This window comes from Gasterosteus aculeatus, chromosome 14, assembly GCF_964276395.1.
Source record: "Gasterosteus aculeatus chromosome 14, fGasAcu3.hap1.1, whole genome shotgun sequence".
In the NCBI taxonomy this organism is placed as follows: Eukaryota; Metazoa; Chordata; class Actinopteri; order Perciformes; family Gasterosteidae; genus Gasterosteus; species Gasterosteus aculeatus.
Genome location: NC_135702.1, coordinates 11,491,160 through 11,511,121, shown reverse-complemented (window position 1 = coordinate 11,511,121; position 19,962 = coordinate 11,491,160). Strand labels below are relative to the sequence as shown.

Genomic DNA, 19,962 nt, shown 5'->3' with positions numbered 1-19,962 from the left:
GGTTTCTTAACGTAGGTCAAATAAGTTTTGTTGCAAACAGACATTTTATTGATAAACACTACTTTCAAACTGTTAATATCAATACTTACTATTAATCAAATGATCGTCATACAAAAACAGCAAACATAACTTAAAGAGATGTGCAAAATGCAACTTTGACATAATGATGTCACATAAGCAGCAGTGAAACATACGCAGCCACTGCGTGACCTCTAAAGGTCAATTAACACTGAAATGGATTGTTTTTCAACATCACACTGGGGAATTCAACTAAGGGCTAAATTGGCATTAAAGCCACTGTGCCAACAAAAAGATTTAACCGTATTGGGGAACGCTGCTTTCTTTATCCAGTCGGATGACTTCCTACCTCCATATGCGTCATAGTGGATGTTATTCACGCGAGACAAACAACCCACGTCCTCCATCATGGTTTCACCGCCATGAAGCCGACTCAGTGCATTCTGTCATTTCATCAAATAGCCAACAACAATACAAGTTAATACAGTGCATGAAAACGTCCAGCATCTCCAGGTGCCTCCTTCTGGAGGGCTTGATGTAAAAGAATCCTACAGCCATTACACACAACACCCTGGAGACCTCGCTAGTTTGGTGCTTCAATTTAAATATTGATCCATAAAGGAAAACAACACCCATCTGAGCGTTGCTGAAGTGATGACGGCTGGAGGCCCGAAGTCAGCACGATGACGTGAAAGAGTTGAAGCGTACTCTAAACACACAACATTTCACTACTGTGGCAGCAAAGTGGAGTAACCGTGGTGACGCGCGCACACACAGCCAGGGGAGGGATAACCTTTGGTGGGCTTTTCCTTGAGTGTTCCTTCTCAGGACGTGGACGGACAGGGTTCACGTGACGAGTGGTTGGCGTTCTCCGGTCCCCTATCAGCTTCGGGGGAGAGACGGGCGGATCGCAGACGAGCCCCCGCGAACGATACGCGACAGCTTTAAAAGGGTCCTTTGGGTCCACGGAAGAGTCTAATTGTACGTTTTGTTGTTTTACAGAACCATACAGTTGGAGTTGCCATGGAGATTCTTGGGTGGTCGGTCGCTCCTAAACGTCGATGGCCACCCCGTGTTTGGTGGAGATCACGTCCCTGGTTCCCGTCAAATACATGAGCACCGAGCACAGGTGGGGGAGCGTCGCCGTGGTGCTGACGTACAGCCAGTAGGGGAGCGGCGCCGTGTTGCCAAACGGGCACACCCAGAGGCCGCGGCGCACGGCGTCGCGCACGTGGTGCGTTGCCATGGAAATGAAAAGCATCCAGGGCAAGGAGCACCAAGCGTCTTTGAGTCGCCCCATCCACATGAGGAAGCGGAGGGAGAGACAGAGGACGGGGATGAGGGAGGAACAGTGGAGGGGGGGACGCCGAGGGAGCGAGACGGCAGCCTGCAAGAGAGAGTGGGAGAGAGAGAATTACCCCAAAGTGGTTTGGACTGCAAGCGCCGTTCTTCAGAATCATGAGTCACCGCTCTCACTACAGCAGAAACAAAAGCACATATTTCTGACAGGTTTTGTAAAGCAACTGCTCACTAAAATTTGTGCCAAGATTCGTTCGTAGTGCAGTAAAAAACGTGTTGTCTGCACCTCGTTAATATTTAATCTGATAAGAAACCAAAGCTGTAAAAGTGGTCCAAGTCTGCAAGATTGTTCTTTTGTTGGCATCTCTAGAAGGAATTGGATGAAAAAAATCATTATTTAAATAATTCATAGTCACTGAAGACTAAGCGTACTCTACAAGCAAAGGCTCTAAATGTTTTTATATCGTTCAGAAGCAGCTTCAGCAAAGCCACACAAATGCATTGGATTTGTTGAAGAATGAGGCTTCTTCAGTGTTTGTAAAGTGCTCTAAATTATAAAATATGAATATATCTATCTGAATATTGCGACCATGACCATGATAGAGAGATATTGGCAGATTAATATATATCGTTACGCGAACACATAATCCGATACTCATTGCAAAACAGGAACTGAAAGTCCACATTTTATTTATTTTGAAAGCATTAGCCATTCTTCTTTAACATGAATTAGTGTTCCGTGCGATCTTACCTTGAGTGACAGGGATCCTGCCAAATAGAAGTGGTCCAGGTCTATGATGGATGCCAGCAGGCCGGCGAGCAGCACCTCATACACGTCACTCTTTTTCCTCAGTCCGATGACAACGGCCCACGACCAGAGCCCCACCAGCCCGTGCGTGGCGTTGTCCAGGGCGGCGCGCAGCCACAGGTGGTTCTGGACCACGGACAGCTGGAGGGTGTGGTCCGCCACCACGCAGAACACGCCGAGTCCCGCCGACGCCAGCAGGGAGGCGGAGCTGAACGTCTGCAGGAGAGCCTGAGCCTTCTTCGTCTCCACGGCCAGGCTGAGAGGCACCGGGGCGCCTTCGGCCCCGAGGCCCCCGCCCAGCAGCGGGGACGAGGAGGAGTCGAGCTTGGAGTAGAATCCTTGCATGTTGACGGACGGCTGTGTGTGTTTGTGTGGGGGGCGATCGCCACAGAGCGTCAGCAGCTGTCAGGAAGACTGGAGGGGGAAGGAAGGAGAGGGATGAGTGAGTGAACGTGGGAACACAAAGCGCTGTATGACCTCGTATTCCATGACAGTTGATTGGAAGAACAATGTCATGTTTGGATTGTTCAATAAATACATATTATGTGACACCTTCCAGTGCAGTTGCATTGATCTTTGTATTCAAATATAATCACATATGTATGAGTATATTAATTGAAAGTGGGGCTTTATCCTCCACCATGATTAAAAACGTAAAATGTCGTCTCACATTTACAGAGGACACTGAGCTAAGATCTAAATGTGACCTTTGCTTACTGATTGTTTAAATGGGAACCTGTGATATTTCAGACATTTCTAAAATATCACATGTTCCCATTCATGCGCTTTCTTTCTCTGTCTCTGGTGAAATGGAGAGAAACGTACAGAACATTCGGCTGGCAGTTCATCTGAATTCACCGCCTCGTTAAGGTCAAACAAAAAAAAGAAAGGTTCTGCCTTTAGTAGGATGATTTTAATGAGCTAACGTTAGCAACGAGCTAACGTCCCTGTGCTCATTCTCCCTCTGCTTATATTCAGTACTAACAGTAGCGGTTGTCCGTCTTTCATTCACGTCAGATCGTTCTAAAAAAAGAGGGAATACATGTTGGAGGACCCGATCTCACCGCGCTACGGGAGCTAACGAGGAGCTAACCGGCTAACAGCGACCGATGCTACTGTGTGTAGGCGGACAGCAGCTGTCACCATCAGCGCTGCTAAATCGCGACGAATTACGCGACAAGACGCGCTTCGCATTCACGAAAAACCGGCGATTCGATTGCTTATTGTCTAAATTCTAACATTTTGAAACACAGCTCTGAGCGGCTGGTTAATAAATATAACGTTACTCACCCCATTGCTCTGCATTGGATACCCGACCGACAGACGCGACGCTTCTTCTTCGGTGTCGGCGGTTGGAGGCGCTGCGCTGCCCCCTTCAGGTCAGCGGGGGAATACCGCCCCGACACAGAGACGTCTATTGTCATTTGCTTCTTTGAAAACAGTGTTTGTGTTTGTTTATGTGGATCAGCATCGCACCCACCTCTCTTTTGTCAGAACAATCCAACTGAAATTTGATAAAAATATAGTTTGGGTTAAAAAAAACTGCATAACACGTCAAAGTGTCTAGTTCTTTTTAGAATTTTACAAACTCAACCAATTTGTAAATTAGATATTACCATAGATTTTAATCCTATTCGGTATTTATTGCAATATGTCCAATATATTTGATCACATATTTCCACAGCGGTTTTGGATTAAACGTCAGGCAAACTAGGACCACAGAAATAAAGACTTGAGCTAAACCAACTAAGTTACTTTAAGCCTCCAGCAAAATGTTTATAAAATGTAAAAAAAACACACCGTTATTTTCAATCCAAACTGAATAAGGCAAAGCAACTTGCGAACACGTTTCTGGAGTTGAGCACTATGTTTGCATTACCTACAGCAGAGAGTATTTTGATCAGGAATCAGCAGAAGAGGTCTGACATTCAATGGCTGCAGCTTCTCTGAGCACCACTAGAGGGTAAAGAAGACCACACAATAAAATAACACTGGGACTACAGAAGGGAATGATCCTTTTTTTTAAACCCCGGCTCTCTTCTTTCAGGTAAAGTGCACATTCAATGCACAATATTTCAGACTTTTTTAGAATCCAAAATCCTGACTAATACGATGGTGCACAAAAAAAAGCCAACAGGTTGTCTTGCAAATAATTGCTGCTAAGCTTACAACATGTAAACTTAAGTATTTCAAATCAGACAATCCTACCAAGTGGAGGGTTCTTTAAAAGCCTTTCCGTTCAAATGCTGAAATTTGGCATGCGATATTTACATTTCAACATTTAGAACCCTATTGTTTCTATTAAGGTCGTATCAGTTTCATCCCTTCACGTGGGGTTGACTCCAATGGGCCTGACTCTTTCTAAATCATTCCATCAACAGTAATTTAGAATTACAATTCAATCTGCGATTTGTTTTTGCATTTCCTCATTTGTTTTAATACGCCAGTGTCATGAAAGGAGAGGTGTTAACAGTTGCTTGTAATTCTAAACACTCGTCTCTCTGCTCCGGTTTCAGGGAACCTGACTTCAGTGATTAAACAAGTCTGTCGTTGGCAGTGAGAGACACCTTGGACACTAATGTTCCAGCAATGATTGTGGACACGTTTGCTGACACAAACTCCATTTGGTAGCACTGACTCACAATTCAAGTACTTCACAGACGTCAGCGACACCAAGTGTGTTGTGTTTAAGCCTGTAACAGTAAGCGTTAGGCCAAAACATAAGAGGAGGACTTTTTGGTTTGCCTGGTCAGACACACTGACCAGTCACACTGGTGGCTACTAATGGCTACTAATGCAATGTCACATACTGGTGTTCTGTTCCACCCAATTCTTCTGCAGGCAGCAGAGGCGCCGGACTGATGTCAGAGGAGCGATATAATAAGATACCCATCATTCAGCACCAGGGACAGAAGCACGGAGAACAAAGAAGGGGACGGCAGTAGGAGGGTTCAGCACCACGGACAGCGCACCGTGGAAGCTGTTGTCTCTGCTGCCATCCAGTGGCAACACGCAGAACTTTAACCTTATTTTCAGCTTGAAATTTAGATAATAAATGAAGTACATTTTGTAACTTTGCTGTTTAAAGTTATCAAAAACGACTTGGAGTTTGATCTACAACCATAATAATATGTGTATGAATAGTTATCAGTTAAAGTAATACCTTGTCAGTGTTCATCAAACTGGTAATTATTACAGTGTTTCGTTATGTTAATTTATGGGCGCTTTTGTGTTGGATTATAATTGTATATTATATTATTATTATTATTATATTAACTATGTGTTTTGCCTTAAAGAAAAAGTAAACAACGCAATACCACCAAAAGCAAAACCACAAGTGTCCACAACGATCAAAATGTTTCGACGTATGTAATTAAATGTATGTACGGTTTATAAACCGCATTGATATCAAGAAAACGGAAACATTATCAGCCAATTGAGAAAAATATGTAAGTATGTGAATAGTTACTGCAAATAAGAATCATAAAAAGATGGTTAAAACACAGTGTGACAAACAGACATGAATTGTAAAAAGCAGAGATAAGAAATCCTGCAGCAAAGATGAAGCCGGTTGAGTGTTTAAAGAGAGCCTGGGCAGGATTGGAAGGGAAGGAGAGATCGTGTCATTCATCCAGTTATCAGTGAAAGGTCAAACTAGTCATTAGAGCAGAGTGAGGCTGTTGGAACTGACAGCCTCTGGATGGGATACACACACACACGCACGCACGCACGCACAGACGCACGCACACTCTTTCCTATATAGAGGTTAATGTGGATCACATCATGGTTGCAGACAAAGAGAGCATGGCTGAACATTTCAATTGCATTTAATTAAAGTCAGGTTGAAATATTAGTAACACGGTTCTGTTAAGGACACACAGAACAACACTGTGGTGCGTCTTTACCATCCTTCGTCGCTTCATGCATATGTCATTGTACATATTAATTGCGTTCTCATAGAGACAAAAAGCGGACGGGCCGGTTTGAGCGAGGAAGGAAAGACTAATGAACACAATGCCCACAGTGTGTGCGTGCAGACTCTTGTCTGCACGCACACACAAGGAGGACTCAGCGGACAGCCGCTAGATGGTGTATTGATTTGTCCTCGGCCTGCCAGAACTTGTCAGAATATTGAAAGAAGGAGGGCTTGAGCGAGGCAAGAGAGACAGTGAGACAGATTAAAGAAGAGGGAAGCACAGAGAGTGAGAGCTTAAGGTCAAGAGGAGAGTTTTGACCATCCCACTCTTCCCCCGGTCTTATTTTCTTATTGAATTTATCGCTGTAAATGTAGTATTAAACTCACTGGCATCAGCTTTGAGTGCACTGTGATGTGAGATCGGATAGGAAACAGAAGCAGTAAGACAATCATCCAAGTTCCAAATGAAACCTCACTAGACTTTAAAGTAGCCCTTTAATTACATTTTACTAAAAATACATTATAGAGCCAATTCAAGGTCGGGGAAATGTTCGGGACAACTGTTGGGACAAAAACATGAAGACTGAATGAACATACTGTTCTCGTACTTGTAAATGTGTATAACTAACCGCACTTTGCTTTAAAATAGTTTTCAGTTGACACAACTCTCTTTAATTAATTCTCTCTGCAGAGACCTGAGAAGCGGAAATTGGTGGAGCAGAATGTGTTGTTTTTCTTGTTAGTCGGAGCAGAATGACTATAACCTTTTCACATTCAACTACGTGATTCAAATCTTTCGAGTTTTTACTTTTGAGGACGACTTGTGATCGGGTATAATCAGGTTAAAATTGGGATTTCCCCATTGCTTGATCTGTGTCTCCAAGCAAAACTAATTACCAGCAGCCTCAGCTGTACTGTGTTTATTGTTAATAAGTAAATACTAGCACGCAAACACACTGACCCTCACTGACCACACTCTCCCGTGATAAGAAACCACCTGATGATACAGTTTTCAGAGTAAAAAAACAACGTGAGCAAAGAGAGAGGCGCGTCATCTGCAAACAGCAGTCAATGAAATCACAATATAGCTCATCTGAACCTGTAAATTAAGCTTCAAAGTACAAAATGAATGTGAGGCCATCGTTCATTGTGAAATGGTCACATTTAATGGTTGAAACCTGTCATTGTATATACATCTATAAAAAAGACCCCAGGTACAGGTTACGACATTCTACTGCTAATACATACATTATTATTATCATTAAATAATAAACTTTTGTTCAATGTTAAAGTTACATATCATAGTTTACAAAATATGAGCAAGGAGAATTAAGCCATTATTAATGTCTGAAAGAAAAAACTAAAATCCTATATGTGTGTTTGTATTATTTGTCCATAAGATAAAAAAATACAATAAAACACATCAATATTCATTTGAATAACATAATATTAACTGGTGATAGAAGCTATTGAAATGGAAACTGCAAAAAATACATTTTATTAATTGTTTGTAAAGGCGTCAGAATTTGGGAAGCAAACTGTTTTGTGTCGTTTCATTTTACAGCACAGAGCAGAATTCAAAACCAACATAGATCTTTTATTTGTTTCAATAACCAGCTTTTTCGCCATTGAACCAAAACAAATGGGTGGGCACAGAACTGTCCAGTCTCAAAATCCACTTTATTTATTTATTTTACAATCCAGGTCCTCTTTGCCAGTCGCGAAAGCAGAGTGTAAAGCTAAACGTATAAATAGCCCGGCTACTGTTACTGAAGTCTTCGCTGTTCGTCCTCACGTGGGACGAAACCACCGCCGCTCTGACTCGAGTCGTTGGAGTCGGCAGATTCGGAGACGGATCGAGTGCTTGTCTGGCTTCTTTGATGGATCGCAGGTGAACGCAAAACGGGAGCTGCACGCTTCCTCAGACCCAGTCCCAAGTTTTCCTTTGTGTGTTTGAGTTGGCATCTAGAGCGCCGCGCACAAACAACACGGCTTTCTGGGTGCTTTGACCCACGGCGCAGTCTGACAGGTGCTTGGGGAACCTTTTTATTTGGGGATTTGAGTCTTTGGCATGATGATATAGCTGTATGGGCACCGCTACGGTTACTATACACACAAACACGCGCAAATACGCTCGACTCATGTGTGAGTGTTTGCCTGTACGGTGCTGCAATTTCAGAAGGAAGTGAACAGTAATTCATAATCAATAAAGAAAAGGACGAAAAAGTTTTGGGGGCGGATTTTGTCATCTGAAGAGTCGGTTTTCCTGCTGTGAAGAGGAGATTCCCAAACCGCACTGCTGCCCGCTAACACATAGTCTGCCGGGGCCGACCAAAGCCACAAGGGGGTATTATAGGACCGTTTATGCTGATATCACTGCTGCTTTTGTTGTTGTTGTTGTTGTTGTGGTGTATGGAGCGCCTTTCAAAAGCTCCTCTGGGTAATTTCTTTGTCTCCATTTATCAAAAATGCTGAATGGCATTATCATTGTCTAGTTTCATGTCTAAGTAATCTCGTGAGTAACTGAGTGATGGACAGAAATGATCAATGCACTGTATCCTGGAAACAAGTGCAAAATAGAAAAAAAGACCAGCCTCCTCCTTCTCCTCCTCCTCCTCCTCCTCCTCCAACTCCTAGATATTTAGATCTAGAAAGAAACGGACACAAGCACAACACAGGCATCACAAGCTGCACCTCAACAAACGATGGAATTTTGGTTGATCCCCTTTTAGACGTCTCCTACATTTGCTACTTTTTAATCATACTGCCAGTATATGTCTGGTGGTGAATTCATCATTCTATAAGTCACCTATTCCCAACCGAGGACCGTCTCACGGTAAACTGAAGCACCAGCTGGCCTAATACACGGACCCATCTGAGCAGCTGTCATTGGGAACTGTTTGGAAAAGGGCAGGAACTGTCAAAAGATACTTGACAGGTGGTCGGATGAACCGCACTTCAATCAAACGCTTACCGAAGCGAGACAGGGGGACAGTGGGGGGGCAAAGACACATTTTCATTTGAGAAAAGCCTCCACGGTTGTTCTTCTATCAGTGAAGAAATACTCTCCAGTTCTGATACAACTGATGCTATTGAAGCCTCTTCACCTCTTCAGGAGCAGCCTTTGTGTTTCAGAACGAACCGCTGTCTCTTATACAAAACCTTCATCTCAAAGTAGATGCAAGATAAATATAGTGGACAAAAAAAGGAATATTTCTCATATTGCGCACTAGAATTGACCTGTGGTACGTCACTGCGAGATATTACTGCGTGCAAACGGCACATGAGAGTGCTGTAGCGCTGCGCCTCATTGAAGGGCCACATATGTTTTTGTCCAGCTAAACCTGCCTCTCTTCATCTTCCAGTTGTTAGCGGACAGTGTTCAGCTGGACATGCAGCAAGGTTTGGTGTCATTTGGTTTCTGTGAAATTTACATTCATCGCCTACATCATCGGCAGGAGACGTACCGTTACGGCCTGATTTATAGAGTAAAAGGCGTTAATGAAATGGGACAGTCGCGCGTTGAAATTGACCTCAATCCCTTCAGGGTCTCTCCAGGAAAATATGAAGAGAAACGTCCCGCTGGGTCATAAAACAAATTCACCCAATCGTCGTTGCTCTCCTTCTAGTAAACGAGCTCCTGACATCGACAGAACTGCATCGACTTTCCAATATGTGACTGGCAAATTCAAAGATGGGGGGTTTGTAGACTCATTACAGCGCGTGTGTGCGTTTGCTCACCACATGCAAAGCAGCAGCATTCCTAACAGCAAAGGGGAGAAAAAGGTGAGGAGTCTGGCAGCTCTGCCCACGGGACGTTCGGCCTTCTGTGGTGCGTTGGAGGACGGGATGGGGGAGGTCTTAGTCTCTGCAAAAACAATCAGAAAAACACAATAAGGCTTACTGAGCAGATCTCATGGAACCTCCTCTTAATCCCAACTACTTATTACTACTTACTACTACTACTTACTACTCATTAGTTTTCAGGTTGGTTTTTTCCCCCTGTGGTCATACAGTGTGACACAATCATTTATTCCTGAGGGCCAAAATACTCGAAACGTCGTATTGATGAATGGACACTGAAAAGCACTCATCGTACCGGGAAGCAACAAACAGAAAGGATAACAGCGCAGAGAGGAATCGATTCTAATCTGCAAGTGCAGTCAATATGAGACTTGTCAAATGTAATTATGAAGGGAACTGGACTTTTTTTTTTATCTCAGTCACACAGACGGGGGGAGGGGACAAAGGCCAAGAAGCAAAATACGGAGACAGAAAAAAGGAGAAGGGGCTTAAATCCCTCAGGTAACCGAGGAGGAGGCGCATGAAGCATAGAAGCATCGCTGCAGTTAATATACTGCTGATAAGGGACTGTCTTATACACACTTTGAAAATCTACCCTTTTACACACGCATAATAAGCTGCATATTTAGATTTTATGGAACGTAAGCAGAGCTATAGACCATCTTAAGTCCCATTGGAGTCATGTGAGACTTCCTCACATGAATTGAGACTCTAAAGCAATAACCTGCATAAGTCCTGATAAGAATGTACAACAGTAAATCAATGACAAAATAATCATAATAATTCTAAATAAAATATAAAAATAAAATAAAATTCTAAAAACTCTCTGCCAGCTAAACAGTTATGTTAATATGTATAGGCCGGCTTGTTAATATCTTGTGACGAACAAAATATGCTGAAAATCCCTCTGTGCTTAAGCTGTTTTACTGCTTTAGGTTTTACATAACTTGACAAATAAAAATATATATAATATATAAGTTTAATGTTTTATAAAACGGATGCAGGCAGCACAGAAGATATTAACTCATATATTTTATAACTCAGTCCTCGACCCACAGCATTTTTCTTATTGGGGAGAGAATACGATTTCCCTCTCCTTCTAATTAATGAGTGTTGGGAGTCAGGAAGAGGCAGCCAGGTGTGAAATAGCCAGAGAGAGAGAGAGAGAGAGAGAGAGAACTAGGACACATTAACCATGTTCAGCAGCTCTGTGCAATACTTCCCTGCCTGCAGCACAACATTTTGCTTTGGAGGAAGTAACAATTATGCAGACACAATGTGGTGGCGACGAGGAGACGCAATTATGGGGAGTACGTTGATGTAACGAGGTAGTTGGAGACAGCGAGACAAGACAACGATGTGATGGAGATACAGATGAGCGACCCGGGGAATAGAAACCGGGGAGGAGAGGGAGCAGAGCAGCCAGGGACAAGAAGTCAGAGGAAGATCTGAGAAGTAAAAGGGCAAACAATGAGGATGGGTTCAGTTTCCTTACGGGGAAGTCTGAGGCTTTAGGATATTCAAATACAAAGACGCTTCAAAATAACATCTGCACTGTACTTTTGTCAATGGCGACTCAACAAAGGAGCAAAGTCCCGTGAGGGAGTCAACAGAAGAAGTATATATCTACCATGTAAACACGGGGCAGGAGTCTCCTGGATAAATGATACTGTAGGTTTATCTTATTTATGGCTCTATGCCCATGAGCCTCAATTACTGCTGCTACTGTACGGAGGAGCCGTATGAGGCGCCGGTCAGAGCTGTAAAATGTTGTTTTTTTCAATAAGAAATGTACAGAACTAAACAAGGAAACAAAGCCAGCGAGGACAAAGTCATCCAAAACTGAGCGATGGTCCAAAGGGGGTTGATTTCGCCCGTATCTATCAAGCCAACACCTCAGCTTCTGCTTGCCTTTGGCCGTGCACACACCTGTTCACCTGCACACCTGAATTCTAGGTATCAGTGATTGGATGTTTTGTGTACAAATGCACCTTGTGAGTTGTAGTTAAAGCGTGTACATTTGTAAAAAAAAGAACTGATATTTTCTAACTCAGACACTGAACATTTATACTGCTGGATCTATTGGAAGATCTCTAACTGCGTCAATTGACCAGAACTGTTTATGGAGAAACTAAATGCATTGAATGACACCTCCTTCCTGAATACTGTCACCTCACATAAAGCAATAGGTAGTAATTCTCCTATGAAGTGGAGGCAGCACGCAGCAGAGGAGGACCTTAGAGAACCTCTGCATTTAGCTGTGGTTTCTGCTCGTTAAGCATTTCTAAATAGATCCCGACGTGAGGGATATTTGACGCGATATCTAAGGTTACCCGCCTGGTGCCAGACAGCGTCCAGTGTCTGTCTCAAAGGGCGGGCGAGGCAGACGCGTAGTATATCTTCGATGACTGCGGCACCGAGAACGGCTGTTCTGTGTCTGCCTCTTAGTTGGTGGAACGAGGTCTCTGAGCAACGGTCCAGTCACTGACGGCGGGACTTATAAATGCCATGTGTCTTGTCACTGCGCCAACCTTTTGGAGTGAAATGGGGCTGCTGATGCCAGCAAACAGGACAGGCACGTAAGGGCAACTCTCCGTGAGGTACGGACAACCCGTTCCGTCCGATGCACAAACAGAAAAGACAGAAACTGAAAAATGGAGCAAAAGCTGGAGGAGAGAAAGACAGAAAGAAAATGGGAGAAAGCGCAACTTTGTTTTAGGCTGCACAATCGATAAGTCACAGGAAGTCATTTCATTTCCTATCGGACAAGACTTATTGTTCAGTGTGTAGATGGCAACAAGCTGGTCGGCTGGAGTTTTCAGCGGTCCAGTTTTGGACAGGAAATATGAGGTTTTCCTCGTTTCCCAACGGACGCCATGCAAATGATGTGTGATCTTTCCAATTAGAGAGTGCAAGCAGAATAATTACGTGTTTGATTTAAACATTTTTTATGATAGGGCCCCTGTCTGGACTTGAATGTTATGATTTATGAGGTGTGGTTTATGAGCCCTCTTATTCATGCTGAAAAATAAATATTAGCACAAAGAAATGTGGAAAGTGAGCTCCCGTTTATTTCTTCAAAACGGAGTCGATTTTAAACTAAAACTAACAACAACATGGAGAAATGGCATAGAAGGTAAATGGGAATGACAACCAAACCCTGTAGTGAATTCATTGGTATTAACAAAGCAGCTGCAGATGTAATCAATCATCCAGCAAGCAACATCTGTAAAGAAAGTGGCAAAAGGCCAGATGCAAAGATGGGGACGAAGGGCGAGGTGAAAAAAGATACGAGTAGCAGAGAGTTGTGATCGATAGAGAACTGAGAAAGTAAAATACTAAAAGGGAGACCTGGAATAAAAACAGAAGGAGAAGGAAAGAGAGACGAGGCCGAGCAGAGAGCGAAGGGAAGCAGGGAAGCTGCAGCTGGATGGAGAGGAGGCATGAGGAGAATCCCAATAACCTCCTGTTCTTTACTCAAGAACAACAATGATACACTGGGCACTGAGTCAAAGTTCACGTGTGTGTTACTGCATGTTATCAGAGGGAGGTACTGTGTATTTATAAGTGTGTGTCCATCTGCTACGTGTGTTATTCGTCCAGTTTGTGCATTTGAAGCATGCGTACGCACATTCAGTGTTGACTGCGATGCAGCGCTGCTCGCCCCCGTCAGGAGTCACTGTTGGACTGTAAAACTGCTGAGAAACGCGGACGAGCAGCGTGATGAGAGAAAGACGGGCAGACGGACTGAATGTTTTCCTTAGGAGGATTTCGAATGGGGATTGTATCGTTGGTTAAAAGTTATTACAGGTGAATTCCGTGATTAGTCTCGGGCAGCAGCCTATAAAGAAAAATGCTGTCCTCTGTGGTCAAACTGATTTCTTTGGACTTGTTATGAGGGTTATAATGTCAGACTTAATGCCTCCAGAAGTGCATCTGACAGATGTATGTGCTTTTTGCCTTGTAGTTTGAACTGTAACAAATTCATTGACACATTTTTTTTTAAATGATTATTTTTGCCGACGAGCACCGGTTGAAGGTGTCAGTTTGCACTGTAGTCAGTCGCCTGAGACGCCACAGTAGGGTTTGGTTCAAGGTGCCGAAGCACACCAGCAGCCTGACAGGTAACTGGTGATGGTGTAGATGTGCGCATCAAGGGACACACAGAATATAATGATCTGTAGTGAGTTTAGTGTTAAACGATCATTTCTCATGCATACGACCGAGGAGGTGATCTGAGGCTGGCGATCTGAGGTAGACGTGAGCATTGAGAGACGGCTCAGCGTTCCCCCCCGGGGCTTTGTTCGGGCGCGCAGGTTGATGTGTGTGTCGATTTGTCCGCAGGCTGCTGGATCTCCCAGCTTGAGCTGCGATAAAAGTTCAAGGCTTTCAAATGGTTGTCGTTTCCCCAATTTACTGATAAAGAAAGTTATTAAACTTCATTTCATACCTAACCGGCTCAGAAAATGTACTGCGTGACAGCCGCGGGCACAAAGAACAATATCTCATCATGCTATGTTACCATCGGGATGATCTCTTCACCCGATGTCCAACGGACAAATAGCAAACAGCATTATAGAAATACTATTGTAATGTTTGTACATGCAGTAAAACAACATCCCTTAGTCCCTCTTTCTTTATCTTTTAAGTAATCTGTTGAACACGTATTTGCATTTAGCCTCTTTCTTATCTTTATTCTGCCATTTGAACAAAAAGCTTTTAGCCACATTAGCAGTCAGCAGTGATCTACCACTTATGGCCCGACTAAAATATCACATGGAGGAGCCCTGTTGACTGTAGTGATTACTTTTCATCCAGGCCACAAACATTTCACTTTTCCAGTCAAGCACTAGATGGATTGGACACTAGATTTAGGAGAAGCAGCCGTAGTTTCAAGACCACGTATCCTTTGACTTCAACTGAGGCTCTAACCTACCGGTGGGAATGTCGACTTCGGTTGTGGAAGTAATCTGCTCTTCAATCCAGGGTGTAGCATGCACAGCAACGCTCCAGTCACTCCATGTTCCGATCTCGGTGTCCTTGGCAGCCACCTGTTGAGCACAAGGGCAGTATTCAGCAAATTAGAGGCATCCTTCAATAACCTTTAAAACAGTTAAATATAATTCAGTCGGCCAGTAAATATATATAGATATATGTAGATATATATTGATATATATATATATATATATTTTTTTTTGCATAGATGTATGTTAGTTCATAATTTATGTTTTATATACATAAATATTAATGTATAGGTACATTTATCATTCATTTCTGATCAATCCAATTGTTTCCAATAGTGGATTATTGTGAAACAGGAGATTATTTTACCTGGATGATGTACTCCTTCCCAGCATAGGCGTCGGTGATGATGTGCGAAGTGCTGTCGGATAGTTCCACCTAAAGAGGACAGCAGGTGGTCAGTTTGAATGAGGGAGCAGCCCACTCGGGGTGCGTCCATCGAGTTAAAGTAACGTCTATTACATCTGGAAATCTATTCATATAGTACTTGACAATAAATCATGAAAATTGTCAGCCGCTAAAGGCAGGAACTATTAACTCAGAAAGTCATACGAGTCGACCCACAGCTCGACTCATACATGATGTGCTTTAATGTTTAGTGACGCGTAGACTCAGCTGGGGAAACAGTATGCAACTTTGATTCGGTGGTATTTTTTCATAACGGACCTTTCATCGTTATCTGTGCGTAGGTCATTTTTGTTTCTTTATCCTTTCTGTGTTTTGCATTTCACTGTTGAATTGATTGAACGTTGAACCCCCCCACAGCCTCCGCAGACATACAGACAGTCAGACACACTTGCAAAATACCAGTGGCATAATTGATGATTATCCCAGAAAGCTTTGGCACCAATGCAACATAATTGTATAACACAATGTAATGCCAGCCAGCATTTGAAAGGCTTTTGTGCACACTTTAATTTGGAGAGCTCCAAAAAAAAAGTTTCTACTCAGGGGAGTGAATGAGAGGATGATTTGCTGCCTTTTTACTTCACGCTTAGTTTTGTGAGTATTTGTCTGTGTGTGTGTGCGCGCGCACACGAGTTGTTGTGTTTGGCTTTGGCCTGTATCTCAATAAGTTAAGGGGTGAAGAAGATTGTGGCAAGTTGAAATGATTTAGTGGCACACACACACCCACCCACCCACCCACCCACACACACACACACACACACACACCCACCCACACACACCCACCCACAGAGTGAATCTTGAGCTTGGAGTTATCTGATATTTTTTGTTGCACTAACAAGTGTGTTTCGAATTGTGTCGGCGTGACATTGAGCCGTATATTGTAAATACAGACTCCACTTACATACAAAGCAACACAATTACTTCGTTTCAACAATACTATCAAAGCATTTTAGAAGAGAGTCTGTGAAAAACGGCTGATGGATTGTGGTCGATGATGTTGAATTGTTGGTGCACATTTGAGCTCTAACTACCTTCTGAACTGTTATTTATGGCAATGTTTGTTCTCGTTTGAGTGCCAGTAATGGTGAATTAAATTTCTAAACAATCCCGGCTTTGTAATAATGTACACTCAAACCCCTAAAAATCGGATTGATCTGATGGACAATTTTTGACACAGTTTATCTCAGATTGCTTGTTAAATGATGGTTAAAACTAAAGATAAAGACAAAAGCTACACTAAAAAAACAACAACTGTCTTTTAAACACTCTCAATACCTCAGGAGCTGCTCAGACGAGCACTGATTTGGGATTAAAATCACACATCACACACATAATGCCAACCGCCAGCAAACAAGCCTCCGATCGGAGTTTCCCTTTTAGTTCTCTTAAGATGTGCAAATCTAGAGCAGATCTGAGGAATAAACGCCCCCCTCTGTCTTCCTGTGATCGCTCATTGCTCACCCTCTCTGTGAAGCTGACCCTCCTGTTTTCAACTTTGCCTTCACAGCCTCTTTCTATACGCTCCAACTCCTTGTTTCTCGCCCCCTCTCTCTCCGTTTGGAAGGAACTTCAGGCTTTCTACTGAGCGCTACATTTATAGGCTCTGATTTCATTAGTGGAACGCAATAGTCCAAGCATGTGTGATGAGAGCTATGTGTGTGTGTGTGTGTGTGTGTGTGGATAAACCTTGTGTATAGAGTGCATGTATGCATTAGCAGATGTGTGTGCAGCCTTTGAGGTTAAAACTTCCACTGTTTATGTGCAGTCCAACCAGCGTATCGAACCATAGCTTCTATCAGCATTCCTTTCTGACTCGGACGTGTGTGTGTGTGTTTGCATACTAATGTCTACCGTGTGAAAGCTTGTGAAAGTTCAGCCAGACACGAACGTCTGTTTGATTCTGCGTGCTCATGTATTTCTGTGCGAGTGTTTTTGCGTGTTTCTGTGTGTGCGCTTGCATTTGATATGAATGCAAAAAAAGAAAACTTTCCGTCTTACATTTGGAGTCAGAATATGTCTTATGCATTGTTGTTTACGTTTGCAAGGCTGCGCACTTGTATGTGAACCATGAGTTTATATGTGAAGGGGTGCTGTGAGGGAGTAAATGTATACGCAGAAAACAGATTGCACATGAACTGAGTTGAAGATGGAGGAGTTGCTGCATTGCCAAGTAGCTAAATAGGGAGAAGTGTGAGCAGCTCTTAATATCGTGCACTAACGGGGGGGGGGGGGGGGTAGATGGAAGGGAGATGCTTTTAGGAGAGGCTGTTATTACTACTGCCCAAAAACGCTGTCAGATCATTCACACTGCAAGACCAGTGTGTTTGGGCAGTGGTGCTGAAGTGATGTATATTTACTTGTTGCACATGTGTGTCTGTGTGTATTATTTCGGCCTCACTCATGTGTCTTTAGAGCTAATGTATTTTACACAAAGGTGTGTAGAGCTCCGGACACACAGATACGCTCCACCGACTCAGTCTAAATATTCTGTGATCAGTAATCCAGAGGTATAATGCATTAAGAATAATAATAAAGACCCTACATTTCCGTGAAATTGTCTTTTATCCTGCATAAACACCATATGTCTGCTCATTGTAAACAGCATATGTGAGCATGAATGTTTGACGATGAACTGGAGAAAAAATAAAAAGCGATGACGGGCCCGGTATTATTGCAGGAATCCACACGAGAGGCAGCACACCTGGAAATTCTAAACCTTTGAACATTTATGGAAATGCCAATTAATTGTTGCTGGCTCCCTAAACCAAGTTCAACAGCTGCTTTTCAGTGGAAGAAAACAAACATCACATAAAACACAGAAGCCAGAGTTTAAGACGAGTGCTGAACAAACATTTTACTTGGCCTTAGATTCCACCGGCTAGCTGCTCTTAGCTAAAGCAACGGCATCGACGCGGTCATTCTAAAAAAACAAATATCTGAGAAGTTTTTATTTATTATTTTAGAGTAGCGTAGAGATCCAGAAAACACACACGAAAACAGTTGAGGGCCACTGAGCACAGCCACGTACACAAACACACTCCTGCACACCCACGCTCTTCAAGAGCCTTTACAAAGATGCAGACAATGAGAGGGGCAGAGAGAGGAGATGTGAACATTCCTTAGGGATTGCATAAGGACCTGTGAGAAAAAAGAAATCACTCTTTACTTTTTCACACATCCTTTATTTCCCACTTCTTCTTCCCACTTCTTTCCTCTCCTTTCCTTCTTATTCTCTTCCCTCTTTTTTTGCCATGCACCCTAATTGCTCCTTCAGAATAAGCTTATTTCTTGTGCCGACTTTAATCATCTTGAATTGCGCTTGTGTTTACCTTTGCAATAAAAACTCAAACAACTTTTCCACTTGGATCAATAATGTTTCATCTTACCCTGATGTTTTGGAATTAAGAAGTAAGGAAGGAACTCCCGCTGATCCCAATGATTACCACTAACAACAGCGCCCATAGGGGTCCAATAAGTCCAATAACTTAATTCATAACACAATTATCCAAATAGAACCTGCATCCGGGGAATTACACTTGCTGTCGTATGAACCGAATATAAACGCACAAACTATGGGATTAAGCACCATACATTTACAGTAGATCAGAGACGGAAATTCAAATGACAAAAGAAGAACAGTCGGCTGACAACAGGTAAAATATGTAGAGAAAGAGACGCGTCGACGGACAGAAGTCTACGGATGAATGAGGAGACTGAGGATAGAAATGCAAAAAAGAGAGAGAGACAGTCGGGGAAAGCGAGAGAGGAGGATAAGCAGCGAGAGGGAGACATGGGGAAAATTGGCGTCGGTGGTCAGATCTAATCCAGTGAGCATGTCTGTTGTCCTGGAAAGGAAACCCAATTATATGGCACTTCCACTGGCCCGATGGCGCTGTGTGTGTGTGTGTGTGTGTGTGTGTGCGCAGAGAAGGTTGGTCTCATTAGGTTGACTGACAGCTCCCATTTTTCCACCGCACACTCCTCCCATTTGAGAACACACACACACACACACGAACGAACACATGCAGAGAAACACCAATACCAGGGGTAATTTCTCATACGGTATTTTTCTCTTTGAAGCCCCAATCGCCATAGCAGCAATTACTGTAAAAGGCAGCTAGGCCCTCCCGGCCAATCGGAAATCCTGAACTAGACTTTGCGCCCTTAAAAAGCATGTGGCAGTTTCATCAACAAACCGGTGTCGGAGATGTCTCGGCATTAACTGGGATTTATGTCGGGAATCCAAAAATGTACTTCCAATTTGAATCAGAATTCATCCCTGTCATGCCGCCTTCCCTTTTTGAAACAACTTCCTTTGGTTTTCTTTTTCTGATTGTAGTTTTCTCATATATATAAACAAATTTGAATGAACTTGAATTTAAAAAATTGCAAATTTTCTTGGCAACTGGCCCAGTTTTTACCACCGACACATTTATATAGGTTTGTTATGCTGAGAACGTGGCAAAGCACTTTACAAAGTCTCCCATTAACCAACTTGTAGTTCGTACACAACTAATTTGCACACTGGAGGCAGCGTTGACCTTCACGCAGTTGGAAGAGAAAACTGTTAAGGTGTATAACCACTGTTTAATTGTGTAAATGTGTTGGCTTTGACAATGAAGTAAAAAAACAAGTTGAAATTGACTGGTTGAAATGATAAAATATTTATCTTACATTTGACAGATTA

At 43.0% G+C, this 19,962-nt stretch overlaps 2 protein-coding genes across 3 annotated transcripts in view; both read right to left on the bottom strand.

Annotated features, from left to right (window-relative positions):
- Positions 1–25: 25 nt before the first annotated feature.
- On the bottom strand, positions 26–5,162 carry tmem267 (transmembrane protein 267). Its single transcript, XM_040197037.2, has 3 exons — positions 3,416–5,162; positions 2,069–2,539; positions 26–1,405 (listed from the first exon to the last, which is right to left on the bottom strand). The coding sequence occupies exons 2-3, from the start codon at positions 2,468–2,470 to the stop codon at positions 1,070–1,072; spliced, it is 738 nt and encodes a 245-aa protein (XP_040052971.1). The 5' UTR covers positions 2,471–2,539; positions 3,416–5,162; the 3' UTR covers positions 26–1,069.
- Positions 5,163–7,184: 2,022 nt separating this feature from the next.
- cntfr (ciliary neurotrophic factor receptor) overlaps positions 7,185–19,962 on the bottom strand; it is a 177,323-nt gene continuing 164,545 nt past the window's right edge. For both annotated transcript variants that reach the window (XM_078088470.1, XM_040197036.2), the window contains 4 exons: positions 15,177–15,245; positions 14,782–14,896; positions 9,783–9,909; positions 7,185–8,688 (listed from right to left, as the gene is read on the bottom strand). In XM_078088470.1, the coding sequence (XP_077944596.1) occupies position 8,688; positions 9,783–9,909; positions 14,782–14,896; positions 15,177–15,245 (312 nt within the window). In that variant the 3' untranslated portion in view covers positions 7,185–8,687. The remainder of the gene's footprint in view (positions 8,689–9,782; positions 9,910–14,781; positions 14,897–15,176; positions 15,246–19,962) is intronic.